Source organism: Hibiscus syriacus, unplaced genomic scaffold, assembly GCF_006381635.1.
Source record: "Hibiscus syriacus cultivar Baekdansim isolate YM2019G1 unplaced genomic scaffold, ASM638163v2 tig00111779_pilon, whole genome shotgun sequence".
In the NCBI taxonomy this organism is placed as follows: Eukaryota; Viridiplantae; Streptophyta; class Magnoliopsida; order Malvales; family Malvaceae; genus Hibiscus; species Hibiscus syriacus.
In genome coordinates, this window is record NW_024063176.1 from 665,596 (window position 1) to 687,609 (window position 22,014).

The 22,014-nt window shown below is 34.9% G+C and overlaps 2 protein-coding genes and 1 pseudogene across 2 annotated transcripts; all 3 read left to right on the forward strand.

Moving 5' to 3' along the window:
• On the forward strand, window positions 1-2,511 carry LOC120170366 (non-specific lipid transfer protein GPI-anchored 13-like). Its single transcript, XM_039178321.1, has 4 exons — window positions 1-375; window positions 679-792; window positions 1,372-1,444; window positions 2,430-2,511. The coding sequence occupies exons 1-4, from the start codon at window positions 15-17 to the stop codon at window positions 2,509-2,511; spliced, it is 630 nt and encodes a 209-aa protein (XP_039034252.1). The 5' UTR covers window positions 1-14.
• A 3,892-nt stretch (window positions 2,512-6,403) lies between these two features.
• Window positions 6,404-7,961, forward strand: LOC120170296 (annotated as a pseudogene).
• A 12,014-nt stretch (window positions 7,962-19,975) lies between these two features.
• LOC120170328 (ethylene-responsive transcription factor 3-like) lies at window positions 19,976-20,926 on the forward strand. The gene has a single exon (XM_039178288.1). It carries the CDS (start codon window positions 20,153-20,155, stop codon window positions 20,798-20,800), a length of 648 nt encoding a protein of 215 aa, XP_039034219.1. The 5' UTR covers window positions 19,976-20,152; the 3' UTR covers window positions 20,801-20,926.
• The last annotated feature ends 1,088 nt before the right edge of the window (window positions 20,927-22,014 follow it).

The window sequence follows — 22,014 nt, forward strand, 5'->3', positions numbered from 1 at the left end:
TTGTGTGTTTCATAATGTTAAACAACAATGAATTAGGTCTTAATCTTAGAATATTGCTGGTGGCTACACTGGCGGTGATTGTTATCAGCGGTGCCAGCATCACGGCAGATTCGGGGGAAGACAAGGACAAAGAGGAGTGCACTCAGCAGCTCGTCGGACTGGCAACATGTTTGCCTTATGTCGGGGGAACGGCTAAAGCTCCGACTCCGGATTGTTGCGGTGGTCTGAAACAGGTTCTTAAGAACAACAAGAAGTGTTTGTGTGTCATAATTAAGTATAGGAATGACCCTGACCTTGGTCTCAACCTCAATGTCACTCTTGCCTTGACCTTGCCTTCTGTTTGCAATGCACCTGCTAATGTTTCCAAGTGCCCTGGTACGTACACCATCGATATCTGATTCATTAGTTGATTAATCCGAATTACGTATGTCAAAATTTGAATTTCTAATCTTACTTAAAAGGGATCTAATATCTTATCTCGTTAGAGCAACTATAAATTGATCTATTAAATCATACTCTTTTTCAATTACTTGTCTAGGAATTTTAATCTAAGAAAGTAATTAATAGAATTTAATTTTTAACCTTTTTAAATTTACGGGCTAAATCTTAAACTTCAATCAAGTATAGGGACTGAAATCTTAATTTAACCGTTATATTCTTATTAATATGAACACGCAGAGCTTTTGCACATGGATCCCAATTCCCCAGAAGCCCAAATTTTCTATCAGCTTTCCAAGAATTCCACTTCCAATGGTGGTGATGGAAGCCCTGCAGCTGCTCCCGGTGGAAGTGGTAAAAATTTTCTACCCTTATAATTTTTGGATTTAGGGTTTAAGATTTAATCAGTAAATGGATTTATTTGCTAACAATTTCTCGAAATGATTTAGACAGTTTAATTTCAAGTATTTAATATATACCTTTTAAATGTATTTTCGATTACTGATTGAAGTTAAAATTCATATACAAGTTATCGTCCTCAAAAGTGATGACATAATATATATCATGTCACCATAAATGATAACATAACATTAATCGCGTCAATAATCGAACAATTGAGAAAATCATCACATCAACATCATAAGTTGATTGTTAGTCAACTAATAACTTCCGAATAACAAAATTTGTTGATTGAAAATTAAAACGTTGGAATAAAACACTTCAAAAACAAAAAAATACTATGAGATAAAGTAATCATTTGTGCAGACGTTGGGAGTAATTTTATAATTATACCAATTTCAAATTTTTTATGTTAATTTTAAGAGGTGATGTCTATTTTTCGACCGTATATATCAAAGTCATTTAAAAGACAGTGATTTTTGACGTAATTATTATTAGTATTATTATATTGGTATTGAATATTGTTGATGACAGTAGAAGGTCCGGCAAGCTCAAGCTCAAGCTCAAGCGAGGAAGGAAAGAGCCCGGAGATACAAAAGGGTGACGGGTGCATAGGCAAGACTTGGTTGAGATGGGACAAAGTTGTCACCCTATGCACATTGTTGCTTTGCTATTTCATGTCTTACTTTTAGTTTTCTTTTTTTAGTATTGTCTTATATAATAAATATAAAGTTGGAGACATACGGCTCGGATGTGTTTAATAATGTATGTTATGTCGAGTGATTAGAAATTTAAAATCTTTTAAATAATATTTTAATTTTTAATTTTGTGTATAGAGAAAATAACGTTGAGAGAGTTGACTCCCGTTTAGAGGGTGAACTTAATTTCGAAATTAATCACGATAATCAGGTGTCATCTACTGAATATTCGGAGATTGTTAATTAATTTTTTTGAATTAATCACTGCTATTCGATCTGTTGACCGACTAATTTAGATCGGATGAAATAGTAAAAAAATTTTAGCAACACCTACTTGATGAATTTAATTTTTACCAAAAGATTTAATGATCCCCCTCAACACACATCCCTTAAAACTTTGAAGAAAAATCATGATTTAATTTAATCAAATTTGTCAAATTCATAAATTAATTTGACATGAAAAAATCTTTAGGAATGACTAAAACTACCAAATTTAAGGGTGATAAAAAGACCGAAAATGTGTAAAAAGATACGAAAATGTGTTATAAAGACACAATTATTATAAATTAAAAAAAGTAAAGAGAAACAAATATGTGATATAGAAAAATAAGGGAAAAAGAGGAAAACTTGTGGTGATTGCGACACCAAACAATCAACATCAAAACTGATACCGTCGCCAACCAACAATGATATAGAAAAAGAGCAAGCAACACAGAAAAAAACTAGGGCAAAGAAAAATTAGGCAACGTTCTTCTTTCCTCTTTAGTAGTAGTTAATTGCTAAGATAAATGAGTAATTACACAAAACATTATTTAATTACTGGTTAGATTTTAAACTGGTTCTTAAATTTTACAATATTGTATGTTGTTGATGGAAAAAAATGTGTTGTGTCAGCCTTTGGCGATTCGACCCTTCTAATTCAGGTGGAGAGGTGCAGTCAGTGCAAGGTCGACTGTTAGCAGGTGGCTTTCTATGAGAGAAAAGAAAGAAAAATGTGGCGTAGGAGAGAAGAATAATATTGATCTCAGAGTTGTGAGAGGGAGGGAGAGGAAGAGAGTCCCCTCTTTTTAGGCTTTCCTTGAGGTATAAATATTGTGATTATAGGACGATTGGTGTCAAACCTATGATGGCGATGTCCATCTATATGTTGATTTTAACAAGATGATTATAGTTGTTGAAGCAGGCTCTTCGCTGGTAAAATATATGGAGTTGTCAAAAGTCCAATCGTGGGGATGTCTCCATCTAGGGAGTATAGGACTCCATATGAATCGTTGGCAGAGACGTTATTTTTGAATATATTCTCTGGAGGTATAATAATTGTCCCTCTTGGTTAAGGGAATGACATAAAGTGATTTGATTCGAGACTCAGAGTGGAACAAATAATGACCATCTCTCGATTTAGTTCAATAGAGGATGCATTTGTATGCTCTCATTCTCGGGATAGAGGAAACTCATTTCCCTTTTTATAATAGCACAGTTGATAGGTGAAATCATCTTTGAGTTGGCAAAGGTATCTCAACACTTATGCTTAAGCATAACATAATACCCTTGAGTGGGATAGTAAATGATAATTTGAAGGCAACTTAGTGTTTTTTAGGTATAGCGACAACTCTACAATTTTACAGTTAGCAGAGGGTATCACTGCATTCAGAGATCTCAACTCTCTTGATCAAAGAGGAGGTAATTCAATACATAGATGTGTCTTTATGCCAATAAAGAGATATGAACATCTCAATACTTTAGGAAACGAAGGATAGTAGTCTAAAATATATCTCTAGAGGCGTAAGCTCACTCGAATGAAGACTTCTCTCACGAAGGATGAGGATGTATGTATCTCGACGGTATGAAGGGCAATTGAGGCATCTCAACTCTTTTGACCAACCACTGATACCAGTGATGAAGTTGATATGGAAAGAGATATGGAGGGGGTTTTCTAAGCCCTCGTCCAAATAGGAGGCAACTCAACCCTCTTGGAGGTAACTCCAAGCTGAACTAGTGAGAGTGCGAAGCGTCCCTACATCAATCGAAATTCTAGAGGCATTTCAACGATTTTGAGGTGAGGGCATCTCGACACTCGTTAGAGTGAAGGCTCTCGACTCTTTTAACCGATTTTAGAACATAATCTTGTAATTTGCGTGAGGTATCTCAACACCTTTTGATCAAGTAGAGGAGACCACTCAATCTGCGATAATGCAAATGCATCTCAATGTGTATCATGCATGACAGGTAGAAATGGGGTATCTTTGTCATGGTAAAATCAAAGTAAAAGACATCTCAACACCGAAGCAAATACATCTCAACCCATCGAGTAGATTTGTGGTCGTAAGTCGAGGTAAAGGCAAATCGACACCCTCGGAGACAACTCACGATTATATAGGTGCAGATACAACTCAACGATTATTCAATTAGAGGGCAGAGGCTTCTCCTCGTTGGAAGACATCTCATCACTTATGCTAGTGAGTGGAGATATATCAACACTCAAAGCGGAGGCAGCTCAACGGTCTTAGCCAAAAGTAGAAGCGCACCCTTTCTATACATAAAATATCATTTCAACTCCTAAACTTTGGATAACATAAATGATCAAAATTTAATAAATCAATAATAAGAGTTAACGACCCAATCACCAAAATATAACTATCAGTAATATAAATGAAAAAAATTTAATAAGTCAATAATATAAGTGACCAAAACATTTTTCTAATTTGATTAATTTGATGAATAAACGTGTAGAATTATAAAATAAAATTAATCTTTACCCAAAACTATTTATATGTGATATCAATAAATATTTAAAAATAAAAAATGAGAAACTAAAATATAAATCATTTTCAGGAAGCTTCTAGAATTTGAGGCAGACACGTTTGGTTGTTTGATTCCAATAAGATGGTGGGAGAGAAAAACATTTGAACATTATACGAAGAAAAGTCAGAATTTATCATTAATTTTAATGGGAAATATAATTGGTCACTCATATTTGAGTAAATTTACATTTTTTACGGTATACATTATAATCATTAACATTTTGAGTAAATTTATCATTACTTCCATTCATTCTTTTTCTTAAAAATAGAAACAATAACATAAAGAAACTGATAAGGTCAACATTGCGTATAAACATTCCTCTATTTTCTTAGTAACCAAACAAGATTATTGATAGACTTTATAAAATGGAAGGTCAAATTTATTGATTTATTTAAAATATGAATAATTTGATATAATATGTAAATTTTAAGAGCTAAATATGTTATTGTATCAAGTAAAAAAGATGTGGAGATTAAAATTTCAAAAAGTTGGATTACTAAATGGAATATTTTAAAGTTATATGACCAAAATAGAATCAAAGCCAAAGTTGGGTGACTACCATTTGTAGTTTACCTATAGTTATATTATAATAAAAAAATATAGGGTACACTATTCAAATGACCACTTAACTATGGGGTTCGTATCGATATGACCAATATATTTTTAATTTTAGCAATATGATCACATAACAATTTAAGTGGTTTCAATATAGCCACCTACCGTTATAAACAAACGACGTAATTGATGTGGTTGTTATTGACTAACGAGGAGTCAGAGGTTCACATCAGCTACACTGTTTATTTTATAACGGCAGGTGGCTTATATTGAAACCACTTTAATAGTTATATGGTCATATCGTGAAAATTGAAAGTATGGTGATCATATCGATACCAACCCTATAGTTAGGTGGTCATTTGAGTAGTTTGCCCAAAAATATAAAAACGCCCAATTGAAATGCATACAAAACAAAGATAACTCATCAATTTCGAACATTGCAGGCAAATTAAAATGCATAATTCGAAAGAAGGAATGCTAAATTTCTATTGGTGGGCATTAGTCTTTCTTTCTCTATCACTAAACCCTATTTCTCCATTCAATGTATTGATTTTCCTTGGTAGATATAACTCCCTCTCAACCCATTAACAACATCCACGCAATAGATCCAAAATATTTTTAAAATGGACACATATATTAATAAGATAAATCAATTAAGTATGAGGTTGGTGTCGATATAACCATCATACCTTTAATTTTAACAATATAACCACATAAATATTTAAATGATGGATGTAGTTGATGTGGACCTCTGACTCACCGCTAATCAATAACATTCACATCAGCTACGCCGTTTGTTTTGTAATGATATGTGGCTACATTGAAACCACTTAAATAATTATGTGATCATATTGTCAAAATTGAAAGTATGATGGTCATATCGACACCAACCTCATAACTAAGTGATCATTTGAATAGTTTACCCATATTACCATTTCACATGTGATTTAAACAACGATGTAATTATATAAACTTCTAGTGTATATTACCTTTTTTAAATAAAGAATTGACGATAAATTTTGTTAAATTTACACTTTTGACGGAAAAATTAATCTTTTAGTTTTAATATTAAAATATTTTTAAAAATATAATACAGAATAAGATCATAATTAATTTGTCTCGAAAAATTAACAATATTACAAAAAATTATGTTGATAATTTTAAAACTGTAGAGATGAAAATACACTAACATCGTATGATACAAAAGTTTGTATTGATTTATATCGAAAGATAGTTTCTCACGATGCTCGATTATGATTATAATTGTCAGTGATCTTTTAATAGTTTAATTTCCTGTTATGATTCATTTGTAGATATAATCAAATATGTTCGTATTAAAAAAAAAAAGCTTATATCTTTTCAAAGCACGCCATGGGGACCTTTCACTGATTTGAATTTTCCATGTTTATCAATCTCTCTTAATAGTCAAAACCCTTAATCGTCAACCAGCCCTCATATATAAAATTATAAATACATATAACGTAAAATGCACTTTTTTTTAGTGGTTTTGAAAGAGGAAAGAACAATGGGTGAGAGTAACGTGAAGCTCTTAGGTTCATGCCTAAGCCCATTTGCGTCGAGGGTGAGGATCGCCCTTCGACTCAAATCCGTAGACCACGACTTCATCGAAGAAAACCTATTACAACCTAAAAGCAAGTTGCTCCTCAAATCAAACCCCGTTTACAAGAAGATCCCGGTTCTCATCCATGACGACAACCCCATCTGTGAGTCTTTGATCATCCTTCAATATATTGATGAAGTTTGGCCGACTGCACCTTCCATTCTTCCTTATGATGCTGACGAACGTGCTGAGTCTAGATTTTGGGCTTTCTATATCGACGATAAGGTTTGTTCATAGTAACGATAAGGTTTATTATTACGTGTTGCTATAATGATAAAATTAGTCTTCAACATTTGTTTAAATGGTCACTTATCCTTTTTTTAACATTTTAAATTTTGGTTTAAATAGCTCATGTTTGATGGAAACCGTTAGTTAGCTAATGGTTAATATATGTCGCTGACATGATACATGTTGTGTCATGTTTTCTTTGGTGACATTGAATGTGATATGTCACCACTTAAGCATATGAGGAGATGTCATATCTAACATCAGCTATTTTGATCAAAATGTGAAACGTTGAGAGGTTAAAATGCTCTAAAAAAATTAGGGTCAAGTGACCATTTAGATAAATGTTGGGGGTTAATTTTATCACTATGTCTTACATGTTCACTATCGAGTTTATCTTAGTATGTTTATATGATGCTATACATTTGACTCAAATTTTAATTATACATTAAATCAAATTTTATTGTAATTCTACTGGTTGATGATTATTTTGTGATTAAATTTATTTAGTTAAAAAATCTTATGAAATAAAATTTTTGGTAATCTAATATTTGACTCTATAAATAGTATATTGTAGACTTTAGAATTACGAGAAAGAATTTTTTGAAACTATATAATCCTTTTATAATCTTTGTTACTTTTGTGATTTATGTTGCATAAATGAGTTATGTAGGGATATTGAAATAATATTTTAGGATACGTTGGATTTTTATATATATAAAATAGCATGTATTTGTACTTTTACTAATTTCTACATTTATAACGAATTATTGTTCTTTTAATATATGTTGATTTCACTTTGCTTATTTTTTTTACTTACAAATTCTAAACATATGATATAGTTGGTTCCCACCTTGATAGCGGTGTTGATCGCCGAGTCGGAGGATGCCAAAAAGGCAGCATAGTGATCCTAGAAGAAGGGGTGGTGGTGTTGGAGGGAGCCTTGAGGAAATTAAGCAAAGGGAAAGCTTTCTTTGGTGGGGATGATATCGGTTACCTCGACATTGCACTCGGTCCCATTTCGGTCTTGATTGAGCTCAGCGAGAAGTTTACAGGCGTCAAGCTACTCACCGAAGCCAAGACACCGTCATTGCTCCGGTGGACTCGTAGCTTATCGTCTCATGAAGCCGTGAAAGGTCTCTTGCCTGAGCCGGAAAAGTTTGCAGAATTTGCTGTGAAACTTAGGCCAATCTTGAGAGCTAGGTTTGCTCGCAAGTGATTAAGGATGAATTTTGAAGGTTGTAAACTTTTAGCTTTTGAATAGTATTATAAGGATGTATCCACGATGATTATTCTTAATTTGACTAAAGTTAATACCTAAATAAGTACTCAAACTATATTTTTTCTCCGAATAGGTGCCTACATTATTTTTTTATCCATTCAGATTTCTAACGTTACAAACGTTATCATTTTAGGTGCCCCGACCATCAATGACGTTAATTTCCTCTGTTAAATGATACATGTCACAATCAGATAATTTAAAAAATTTATATAAAATTAAAAAGTTAAAATTATATATATTTTTAAAAAGAAAACACAAAAATTTTGAAATAACCTCAAAACTTTGAAAACCTTCATTTCAACCCCTAAACCCACGTCGACCGCTGCCCTTTGCCGTCAACGAAGCTCCACCTGTCCTCACCTCCCCCGACGACCAAAACCCCTATGAAATCATGATCGATCGATGACGACTTGACATTTTATACCCCACGAACCCTATGATGAAAATTGTGATCCCATGCGATTCTGACGGCCAATCAACGACAACTACGGCGACGTATAACTAGGTTGATGGCAGGGATTATGTCGATGTCAGTGGTCGTGGCCGAAAAGGGCGGAGGCGACGGGTTAGTGTTAGGATTTTGGGATTTTAGCGATTCTGAGGCTTTTTGTAATTTAAAAGAAATTATGGTATTTTAATAAATATAATAATATTTTAAATATGTTTAATATTTTAAAATAAATAAAAAAATTTCAAAATTACGATATTGTGACAGGTGTCACTTAACGAAAAAATCTAACGATAGTTACGTCTCGTGCACCTAAAGTGGTCACGTTTGTAACGTTAGGTACCTGGATGGGCCAAAAGAAACTGTAAACACCAATTTGAGTAAAAAGGGTATAATTTAGACACTTATTTGGATATTAAGCCTTTGTGTAATTATGATTTTATTTTGTTATTACTTTTTTCTGAAACTGTATAATTATGATTTAAAGGCATTTTAAATCGAATATTCCATTTAGAAATAGGGAGAGCTTAAAACACAACTTATTAATGTAAACCTAAAAAATGATAAAAATGTATTGTAATCGAAAATGTTATTAAAAATGTAATTTTTTTTAGTTGAATTGAAAATATTATTTTTCTCTATAATATTTTTTGTTACAATTGAAAATGTCAAAAATTTATAACTTTTTCGATTGTAAATACTAAAACTACCGTAATATAATATTTTCAGTTTTAATAAAAAGTGTTATAAATTTGTATAATAAACATAATAACATTTTAAATTGAAATTCGTATTAAATTAACCTTAAATTAATTATTACATAACATAACTATCCTAAAAAAATCTACTTATGATATCTTATTTGTTGACTATCGATTCAATAAAAAAAGAAGATATTTTTTAAGAAAAATAAAGTTAAAAAAAATAAAGTTCACAGGCCAAGTATTCTGTCTGTTATATAATACGTGTACACAGATCATGTATAAGCCTCAATATTCGATTAATACATGTATCCAAAAACTCGATAAAATATTAATTGAGTTCATCTATTATATTTGTACCGTGGATCACTATGTTAATACAGTTAATTATCATGTTAGTACTAAAACGCTCAAAACAATTTTATCAATCAAAATTAAAAGATTGATGCAATTTAATGAATTTGAGAATTAAATTAATGTAATTAAAAATAAGAACAATATTATTAATTTGAGTTTATTATAAGGATAAAATTAATCGTTAAGCCTAATATAAATCATAAATATGTTGCAAATATTCAGTAAAAAAAAGTTTGAGCACATAATGAAATAATAAAATACAAAGTTTCTCTAGTCTCACAAATTTCATTAATGAAAAAATTGAAAATTCAATTTTTTAAATGAAATAAAAAATAAAACGTATAAATTCATTAAGAGGTTTAGTATATTAAAAAGTAATAAATAAATAAATAAAATATTACAAATGAAATTAATAAATCAGATTAATACTTTATCTGAATTAATCGATCAATTAATCGATCTAAATTAGTCAGTCAATGATAAAACGTGAGTGATTAATTAAAAAAAATCCTACAATTGAAATTAATATAATTTGCGCAGAAGAAAAGATTGGGCCATCTAACCTATCCTCTTCCAACCCCTTTTTTTCTAGAGAAAATCGCCTCAGTGACCAAAAAAAAGTTATAATATACGATTTTAACCAACTTTTTTTGGATTTGCCAAAATGACCAACAAAATCGCAACGCGAAATAAAAATCGCAACGCGATCCCCAGAATCGCAAATCAGTTTCCAAAATCGCAACGCGATTCTTGAAAATCGCAATGCGATAGTACAAATTCGCATTGCGATTTTCCAAAATCGCAACGCGAATATGAAAATCGCAACGCGAACACATAAATCGCAACGCGTATCCGTAAATCGCAACGCGTATCCGTAAATCGCAACGCATATGGGTAAATCGCAATGCGTATCCGTATATCGCAACGCGTATCCGTAAATCGCAACGAGAATCTGTAAATCGCAACGATAATCCGTAAATCGCAACGAGAATCTGTAAATCGCAACGATAATCCGTAAATCGCAACGAGAATCTGTAAATCACAACACTGAAATTTTGGGTATATAACACTGAAATCATAAACTAAATCCCTAAATCGCAACTCATTCCATCTCCATCTATCACTCTCTCCGGCGACATCCGTTCCTATATCCAACGACATCCTTCCCAATCCGGCAACAGGTTTTAGTTTCGCAGCTCGTCTGTTTAGTAAATTAATTTACAACCATGAAATCATCTAATGTTGATCATGTTTGGATAGATTTGTGTTTTGGAGGGTCATGGGATAATGTTCATGGTGTTTTACAATATATGCCTTTACCCATGAATCTTCAACTAAAATTGTCTTTACAAAAGTTAACTTATGAAACTCTAATGCTACGTGTTTCAAATAAATTGAATTTAGAGCCCCTAAGTGGATTTAGGCTATCTTATCAGAGAAATGGTAAAGTTTATTTGTTAACCGACAATGAAGATGTTGAACGATTCATTGCTTACATTAGTGTTTCACAAGATGATGTTACATGTATGTTGTTGAACCTAGAAGTAGTATTGTTGGGTCAGTAGCGGGTAGTATCAACTAAGTTTTCTCAAAACCCACAACCTTTCTCTAATCCAAATCCCAATCAACTTTCAGCACCAAATTCCGGTTTTCGTATTGACCAGTTAGACGATGATGAGCCAACAGAAAAAATTGTGAGTACTAGTCAGTATTCGAAATTTGGTCTTGGTCAATATCCGGACTTTGATATTGGTCAATACACGGATTTGATGATGTTTCAGAAGAAGAAACAGACCATGTGTGTAATGATTTCATATTGGTCAATACCCGAATTTTGATGATGAAACACCCGTGCCGAGGAAGATGTTGTTGATGATAATGAGGAGGAAGTTACGACTGTGAATGAACATGTTGAACATCCATTCTGTAATTCATAATCCTGAAGAAGAAAAAGAAGAAGAAAAAGTCCCCGAAGAAAAGAAAATGCCACGGGAGTATAACTGGAATATGCCAGAATTACTTCAGTTACCGGAAGAAGAGTTGGCAAAGAAAGCAGTTGATTGTTACACAAAAGTTATTCGTGTCAAGAAAGATGATTGTTTTGATACAAAGGAAGACTTGAAGATAGCTTTGTATACGAAATGTGGGAAGATGGCTATCAACTAAAAGTTAACAAATCAAGCAAGATCGTTTCGAAACAAGTGTATGATTGACAAAAACTGTACGTGGCGTATGATTGCAAAGAGAATAAAAGATTGCAAAATGTTTCAAGTTAGGACTTTATTGATAAACATACATGTTCAAGAACCCAAGTTTTTTTCCTCACCATAGACAGGCAAACAAAAAGGTGTTGGGTGGTTTTCTGGCTGAGTTAATGTTTTTGAATGGCAGGGTATATCGGGACATGAAATTATGACTGACATGAATGCTCGGTTCAAGATTAGTATATCATATTCTCAAGCTTGGAGAGCCAAATGTTTGCCTTGGAATTGTTGAGGGGGTCGCCAGAAGCATCGTTTGCCCAACTGCCGGCTTATTGTCACAATTTAAAGCTGAAAAATCCTGGGTCGGTAACTCATATCAAAACAGATAGAGATGGACGCTTTGAGTTGCTGTTTATCGCCATTGGTGCTACGGTTAGTAAATCAATATAATTTTGTTGACTCATTTTTGTTAGTACATGCATTTCACATTTAAATGATTATATTTCTTGTGTATATTATTTTGTAGATTCGTTCGTTTATTACTTGCATGCGCCCAGTTATTATAGTTGACGGAGCACATTTGAAAGGTCGATACCTTGGAGTAAACTTATTAGCAGTAGCCATGGATGCTAACAATGGGATATTGCCAATAGCTTACGGGGTTGGCAAATCTGAAACCTCTGATTCATGGACATGGTTTATGGGCATCTTAGGGATTGCATAGGTCCTATTAGCAATCTGACAATCATATCCGATAGGGCAAACTCATTGACAACGCTGTTAGAAGGTGTTTCCCAATGCTTTTCATGGACTTTGTGGTGTTCATTTGTATAGAAATCTAAAATCAAGGTCTGCTGGTATAAAAAAGCACAAATGGACATACTGGAAGGCTGTAAAAGCTTATCGGGAAGTGGATTTCATAAGCATATAAATTGTTTAAGACGTGTTTTGCCTCAGTGTGCTCAAACACTAGAAGATGTCGGGTTTGAAAGATGGTCAAGAGTACATCAACTTGGAGCAAGATATGGTTTCATGACGTCTAATAGTGCAGAATCAATCAACGCTCTAAGTCGTCATTCCCGGAAATTACCCATTACTATGTTAATGGAGTTTTTTCGAGCCTCTATTCAACAGTGGTACTACAAGAAAAGAAACCTGCAGGTATTATTTCTTTGAATTCGTAACTTCATATTTATATTTTACTAAGTATTGTTTATTTAAATTTACAGGAACATTGGAACATCGTGTTACACCATGGACTGAAAAAAGATAACGAAACGTGTTGTGAAGTCAACGTCATGGAGAGTTGAACCATGTTCAAACACTTTGTTTCAAGTACTGGATAATAACTTAAATGGGCTAGTCGATCTAAATGCAAAGACGTGTAGTTGTATGAATGGCAAACATCTGGTTATCCGTGTGGCCATGTTATAAAAGTTGCTCTTCATTTAAACCAAGATGATTCAAGCGCATACGCTATGGATTGCTACACTACAGAAGTTTATCGACAGACTTATGCCGAGATTGTCTACCCTATTCCACATCCTTCTGAGTGGGACATACCAGATGACTTACAAACAGTTTGCCACCAGCCATGGACAGAAGGCTACCTGGCCGACCAAAAAGTCACGATCGTATACCGTCTAAGGGTGAAGAGAAGAAGAGATCGACATGTAGTCGGTGCAAGGAAAGTGGTCATACAGGTTGACATGTGGATCACCAATGCCATCAAAATCATCTTTTCCTCTACCAAAATATGGATCCTCATCAAAATCCAAGCTCATATGGTGTCAAGCAAAAGGCAACCATCTTTAAAATCCCAATCACAATTGGCTTCACCTTTTGGGACTGTTAACTTAGGTGATTTTTAAATGCAAACGTTGTATTATGTGGATTTTATGTGTGAACTTTTAACATTTTCAGTTGAATTAATGACTCAGGCCACCATTTGACTTAACCAACTCTTGTTATTCAGTGTTATCACTATTAGGCATGCATTTGACTATCGCAACACGGAAATTACAATCGCAACGAGAGAATCGCAATGCGAAATGAAAATCGCATTGCGATTCTCTCGTGCGATTTTCATTTCCGCATTGCGATTTTCATTTCGCATTGCGATTCTCTCGTTGCGATTTTCATTTCGCATTGCGATTTTCATTTCGCATTGCGATAGTCAATTTTGCCTTCAACATAATGCAGATTGAAATCAACAAAATCAACCATTACATTTCGCAATGCGGAAATGAAAATCGCAACGAGAGAATCGCAATGCGAAATGAAATCGCAACGAGAGAATCGCAATGCGAAATGAAAATCGCAATGCGAAATGAAAATCGCAACGAGATAATCGCAATGCGAAATTAAAATCGCATTGTGATTCTCCCATTGCGATTTTCATTTCCGCATTGCGATTTTCATTTCGCATTGCGATTCTCTCGTTGCGATTTCATTTCGCATTGCGATTTTCATTTCGCATTGCGATAGTCAATTTTGCCTTCAACATAATGCAGATTGAAATCAACAAAATCAACCATTACATTTCAATCAATTAAACAAGCACAAATAAGAATTATTTCGCATCAATTACACAAATCAACTTTTACAAATCATCTTACAAATCAATTAAACAATAAAAAAATAAGCAATAATTCTTATTTCCGATCATCTACTATTGAATCAACTTTTACAAATCAATTAAACAATCAAAAAACAATCAATTAAACTATTGAATCAACTTTTGCAGCTCGACATCATTTTCACGCAGTTCACTTCTGAGATTAACCTGCAGAAACCAAACATTTGTTCAAACAACACTTTCTACACATCTAAAACCTACAAACAGCAAATTATTGAATTCTAGGTACTTAACCAAACATTTTCAACCAAAGTATATAAACTTACCAATTGTTTATGGACTTTTTATAACGCGGATGCAGGTAGCAGCGTCTCGTATATATCGATTTAGCCATATAATGCTGAAACCACAAGCCTACTGCAGCTTTATCTCTATCGGTGGAGGTAGATACTTGATGCTTCCCGTCGTCAAACGCTCCAACGCCAAGCATACGAGAGGACCACAATCTCCTCTGGCTCCGCTCGTTTGTTGTGGCGCGGTCTCGTCTAATAAACTGTAATATGAGCTTCTTTGGCTTCTTGTTTCCAGAACGAGTCCAATAATTGATCGCATCCAAGAATTTAGCCAAATGAGAGCTCCATCCCTTAATAACATCTCTTAAATCAGCCAATGATATGTAATTTATCATGCTGTCATACACTATTGTCTTAAGGGATGGGAGCTGAAGCTCGACGAGAATCCATGTTTACGTTCCAAAACAGGGATAAACACCTGCAATCATAAGTAATAATTCATTCATTTGCGCACTTATTTCATAAAACCTTTAAACTCAATCTAAATAAATACTAACCTTATCGACCTCCCACCATGCAGGATAAGTTAGCTTGTCCATTGCCCAAATCAAATGATTCATTTCGTGCATTCTTCAAGTGAACGGCGTGAAAAGACGTCGGCATAATTGTATATCGTATATTTTTATTTTTCTTAAGTTTTCTTATTATTAGAAGACGTGTCACCCACGCATCGATATGCTGTTTTACAAAAAAAGCATATTTAGTGACTTACATAAATTTAAAAAAAAAAATTAATCAAATTGAAATATAAGAAAAATATAAGACTTACCCCCCCATCGAAATAGCCATTGTCTTCGACCCCTAATAATACGCCCCACCAAGACCGATCAAGCAACAAATAGATATCATCGGTGAGCTTGCATATGTCAGTGAAACACCCCTGGCTCCGCTCATGTAGATAAAAATCAACAGCGGTCTTAGCCCAAAGGGTGTTATCCAGAATTGTGTCCGGTAGTTGTTCCCTCTCCTCTTCAGATACCGGTATGGTACTGGCCGGTAACTCATACAAGAGCCAACTTGAATCCATCATGTCCGGCACGTCAGAGGGTTTCTCAAGAAGCCTACATATGACGCCATGTGAATCGGGCTCTTGAATGGTGGGAGGGACCTCTTCAATGATGACAGTGGCCTCTTGAACGGTGGGAGGGGACTCTCGAGGAATGATAGGGGGGCCTCTTCAACGATAGGAGTGGACTCTTGAGGATGACAGGCGAGTCGGGCTTCTTCTTGCGGTGTCTTCGCACTATTGGGGTGTACGGAGACTTAATAGCACGTGCACGCTGTCTGATGCGTGAACTCCGTCGTGCAAGCATAACCCGACGTAAAGCATCCACTCTATCGGGCCGCTAAATAATTAAATACAAAATCAGTAAATAAACAGACATGATATTTAAACAGTGAAAACAAAGACAAATATGTTTCAAACTTGCATTGTATTCACCCAAGTCATTATTCTATCATAGTTCACAAAATGCATCAGATAACAAAGAAAAATATGTTTCAACTAATACCCTGAAGTTAGTATTTGTCTTTGTTTTGTCTTTTGGTTGAAAGTAAATTTATCCATTCAAGTTTCAATTTGCAGAAGAAGAAATAGTTTACTTTCGCAACACGAAACTTAAAATCGCAACGCGAAACCAAAATCGCAACGCGAAATGAAAATCGCAACGACAGAATCGCAATGCGAAATGAAAATCGCAACGAAAGAATCGCAACGCGAAATGAAAATCGCAATGCGATTTTGGTTTCGCGTTGCGATCTTGTCGTTGCGATTTTGGTTTCGCGTTGCGATTCTGTCGTTGCGATTTTCATTTCGCGTTGCGATTTTGGTTTCGCGTTGCGATTTTAAGTTTCGTGTTGCGAAAGTAAACTATTTCTTCTTCTGCAAATTGAAACTTGAATGGATAAATTTACTTTCAACCAAAAGACAAAACAAAGACAAATACTATTTCACAGTGTTAAAGAATACACAGTTTAGCAGAATTGGCAGCAACCGAACAAATTTACTTTCAACCAAAAGACAAAACAAAGACAAATACTATTTCACAGTGTTATAGAATACACAGTTTAGCAGAATTGGCAGCAACCGAACAAATTTACTTTCAACCAAAGACAAAACAAAGACAAATACTATTTCACAGTGTTAAAGAATACACAGTTTAGCAGAATTGGCAGCAACTGAACAAATTTACTTTCAACCAAAGACAAAACAAAGACAAATACTATTTCACAGTGTTAAAGAATACACAGTTTAGCAGAATTGGCAGCAACCGAACAAATTTACTTTCAACCAAAAGACAAAACAAAGACAAATACTATTTCACAGTGTTAAGAATACACAGTTTAGCAGAATTGGCAGCAACCGAATAAATTTACTAAGCAATCTAAGTGAAATGGCTAATCTAAGTGAAATTACGAGTAAATTTATCATTAAGTTAAATATGGAAAATCTTAAACTTACCTCGTTGCGTAGAGTATGAACCTCATTCTGCAACGATACTATCATCTCACGTAGAGCGGCAACCTCACCACGTAAAGTTGACACCTCCACACGCCATGCACCATCGTTATCGCGTAGAGTACCGATCTCCTCACGCAAGGCATTGACCTCATCACGTAACTCCCTTGACTCATCCCGTTGAGGTGGAGGTGGAGAACAGGGAGATAGGAGTCGTGGCATCTTTGCCGGTCGCCTATCATGAGGTGATGGTGGAGAAGCTCGATGATGTGACGGGATAGGTGATGGCTCTCGTTCTAGAGGTGTATAGTCGGGTCGATCGGTGATGGCTCTAGGTGAGGTGATGGCTCTCGAATTGGAGGAAGGATGCTGCTCATCATCCGTGCCATCAAAAAAATTCAGACTAGCTTGCCACCAATCATGGCAAGCTCTTCCTCCGTGGGTGTCAGTCTTTGTAATGGAATGTTAGCCTCCTAAAATATAAAAACTCAAACAAAGTTAAACGTCTACTATTAATAACTTGTTTATATATTATATGAAAGTATTTGTGTTAACTTACATTATTTATTGTGGCATATGGTATTAAGTCTTCCCAATCCAACAGAGTTTTCCTCTTCCAGGAAATAGCCCTGGGAATATCATTTGACGTTTTTATTGCATATGTACGCATGCTGGGGAAAGCCTCGAATATCCAAATCTACAAACAATATAATAACAAAATTAGTAATTGTTAAATAATTAATTATAATTTTAGAACATTATATAGAAATTCTTACCTTAAAGGCCCAAACAAAGCCTGACAAAGTGTATTTGGACCCATCGCCCCGCAAACTTTTGCGGTCATCAAAGGCAGACGACAACTTAGTCCAGGTAGCTTTCCATATATACGAACCCCACGGAAACAGATTCCATGCATTCAGGTCCTCTACCAATATTATTAGCTCCCGATGAATAGGTTGTCTGGCCTCTCTGCCTAAAAAGCCGGCATACACAAGTAGTAGAAGGCATACTCGGACAACATCGACGTCATCCATCCGAGTGAAACCAGCTTTCTTATTAAACAATTTCTTCAGGTCGTCGACATGTAGGTTCGGCTTCTCCATTGACTCATCCGGAAAAACCCGGGATAACCATGATGGCGGGCGATATGACGAGTGTACCGGCCTACATCATCGTGTCCGAATCGTAGACCAGTGATTAAGCAGAACTCCTTCCGCCCAAAACAAGTATACGCTGGTGGAAAATGAAACCATATCTCTTCCTCACCACGTTGTATACTGTCGGGTAGATTTGATGTCATGGTCTGAAGCCACAAATGGGTCAAATTAGCATCTCCACCCGGATGCTGTACTCTCAGCCATGGCCCGAAGCAGGTTTCCTCAAACAATTGTCTTTGAGCAGGTGAAAGCTTCTTTGCAATTGTAGTGGCCAGGCTGACTTTATTTCTCAAGGTCAATTGAGCCGAAAAAAATTTCTACAAAAACAATAAACATACCAAGTTAGATATACCAAAAACTACACTGTGAAGATATACCAAAAACAATAAACATAAAAGTATAGTTTATTCTTGAAACTAAAATTTGCAACACTGTTTTGTCTTTTGGTTGAAATGAAAATCGCAACGAGAGAATCGCAACGCGAGATGACAATCGCAACGAGAGAATCGCAACGCGAAATGACAATCGCAACGAGAGAATCGCAACGCGAAATGAAAATCGCAATGCGATTTTGGTTTCGCGTTGCGATTCTCTCGTTGCGATTTTCATTTCGCGTTGCGATTCTCTCGTTGCGATTGTCATTTCTCTCGTTGCGACAGTCATTCTCTCGTTGCGATTTTCATTTATCTCGTTGCGACTCTTCTGCAAATTGAAACTTGAATGGATTGCATTACTTCAACCAAAAGACAGAACAAAGACAAAGACAAATACTAACTTGAAAATCGGAACGAGAGAATAGCAACGCGAAATGAAAATCGCAACGACAGAATCGTAACGCGAAATAAAATCTAAGTGAAATGGTTAATCTATTATTGAAATGACCAGTAAACTTATCATCAGTTTCAATATGAAAACCTACAATAATGCAAACATTTCAAAATAAAAATAATTAAAAAAACTAACCCTCGGAGGTTGATTTTCCATTTCTGAATATTGTGAGGGATTTCTGACCGTGAATGGTTGTGAGGGATTTCGTCGGAGATGGGGACGGAAATCTTCGGAGATGGGGACGGATTTCTTTGCCGTAGAGAGTGAGAGATGGAGATGGGACTGAGTTGTGATTTTAGGTTTTAGGTTATGAGTTGCGATTACGGGATTTTGTCTTAATATTCTTTTTGTAATTTGAAAATAAAATACGCGTAGCGATTATAATGGCGCTTTAAATATCGCGTTGCGATTTACGGATTATCGTTGCGATTTACAGATTCTCGTTGCGATTTACGGATACGCGTTGCGATATACGGATACGCATTGCGATTTACCCATACGCGTTGCGATTTACGGATACACGTTGCGATTTACGGATACGCGTTGCGATTTATGTGTTCGCGTTGCGATTTTCATATTCGCGTTGCGATTTTGGAAAATCGCAATGCGAATTTGTACTATCGCATTGCGATTTTCAATAATCGCGTTGCGATTTTGGAAACTGATTTGCGATTCTGGGGATCGCGTTGCGATTTTTATTTCGCGTTGCGATTTTGTTGGTCATTTTGGCAAATCCAAAAAAAGTTGGTTAAAATCGTATATTATAACTTTTTTTTGGTCACTGAGGCGATTTTCTCTTTTTTCTATTCCTTAAAAAATATCTTTTTTTTTCTTCTTTTTCTTCAGTTTTTAAATATATTAATTTTAGGTATATTGATTAGGTTTGTTAACCCTTTTTTAATTATCATCTCTAATCTTTTCATCAATCCCTTTGAATTGATGGTGTGATTTTGAATTTTTCTTTCTTTCAATTTTTGAAGTTAAACATCTGATTCTGGATAACTCTTTTGAGAGAATCGGGTGGATTTAAAGTTTCAATCATTTTCCGATGAGGAAAGGGAGAGTAGCCGCCGCAGAAACCACCTTAGTGATGAAACCGGTGGTGGAAACCAATGGATCTGCGAAAGAACAAAGATACAGAGGTGTTAGAAAAAGACCATGGGGAAAATTCGCGGCAGAGATCAGAGATCCATGGAAAAGAGCCAGAGTTTGGCTAGGGACCTTCAATTCAGCCGAAGAAGCCGCTCGAGCCTACGATGCGGCGGCGATTTCTCTCCGTGGAAACAAAGCGAAAATAAATTTCCCTTTAAATCCCTCCGATCCCCCACCTTTTCATCGCCGGAACGACGAAGGCTGCGTCGACGACCACCGGTTATATCCGACAGGAGTTGATTATAAAGATCCGGAAGAGATCCCGCAAAGACCGGCGAGGAGTAGCATGAGTAGTACGGTGGAGTCGTTTAGTGGGCCGAGACCAGCCCAACCACGGTCAAAACTGTCGGATTTCGCGGTGGTCACGACTCCAAAGTGTGCACCTCCACTGGTGCCGGAGGATTGTCATAGTGACTGTGCTTCATCGTCGTCGGTTGTTGATGAAGGGGACGACAACGCATCGTCGTCTTGCCGGAAAACTTTGCCCTTTGATCTCAATTTTCCGCCGTTGGATGAAGTCGACGATCTCACTTTATATCTTTGATTCCATATCTCACGTCCGATGATCTGAAACTCTTTTTCGTCTGCAGATCTTTCTTCCTGTATGAACAATTTGTCTAATATAATCACTAAATAAAATTGGTCTTTGATTCTATGATTTTGAACGTCATTCCTTCCAATTTTACGGTTAATCTTTGCAGTTAGTGATAATATTGCGATTAAGTCACCGTTCAAAATTGATTTTAATAATTTTTACGATTGGTCACGGATTCATATTAATTTTAGTCGATTGCATGTGTAATTTAACGAAAAATAAACGATTACGTCGATAACGGGACGAAACAATCGTGATTTCAAGACTAAAATAAAAACCAGTATTCCCTACATAAACATTGGTTGCGTAGATTTTTTTTTCAGATAATGATGGGGAAGGGGGAAGGGGGAAGGGGAGGAGAAAGGGGGAGGCATAAGGTCAGAACTAGGAAGGTCGGGGAAGGGAGGCAGAAAGGTCGGGGTAGAGGGGTGATTTATTTCTTTCTTTTTTTAAATAATCTTTAAAATATAATTTTAAATGATATATTAATTTGATATCTCTCACACTTTTAGAATTTATAATTTAATCTCTAGTTTAAAATATAAACTTTAATTTGTTTTTAATTTAGTCTTAATTTTAGTAATCTAAATTTATGCAATTTAAATTTTATAATTTTATTTTAATTATATTTAATTTAAGTAAGTTGTGCGGCATTTAAAAAATTCAGGACCGCGATACCCGCAATGACAACCGTTATGTCTGCAACTGTAATAAACGCGACACGATAAAAAACGTTACCTCGAACGCAATTTAAAACCCTATTCTGGGTTTCTTCATCTTCTTGTTGTAGATCTTTCTACATTGGTTTAATTACACAGAAGTCACCAAATTATCGAATTTAATTTCAAATTAATATCTACAACTCTAAAATATTCTAATTATGTCCTCAAAATATCAATCAATTCTTTCACATTATCATAATTAAATCGTAAGTAAAAATACATTTTAAGTCACTTAATTATTAATTCTTAAAAAAATTATCTTCCTATTAGGTCAACAATCAGATCTAATTTATTGTTATGATTTAGTAATTCAAATTACTGTTAAAAATAATAATGATATAATTTGATATAATAATAACTTGAATCTTTAAATTTTATATAATTTATTTACAATTAAAAATTATGAAGTATTAATTTATTTCCATTTTTTATTACTTTTTT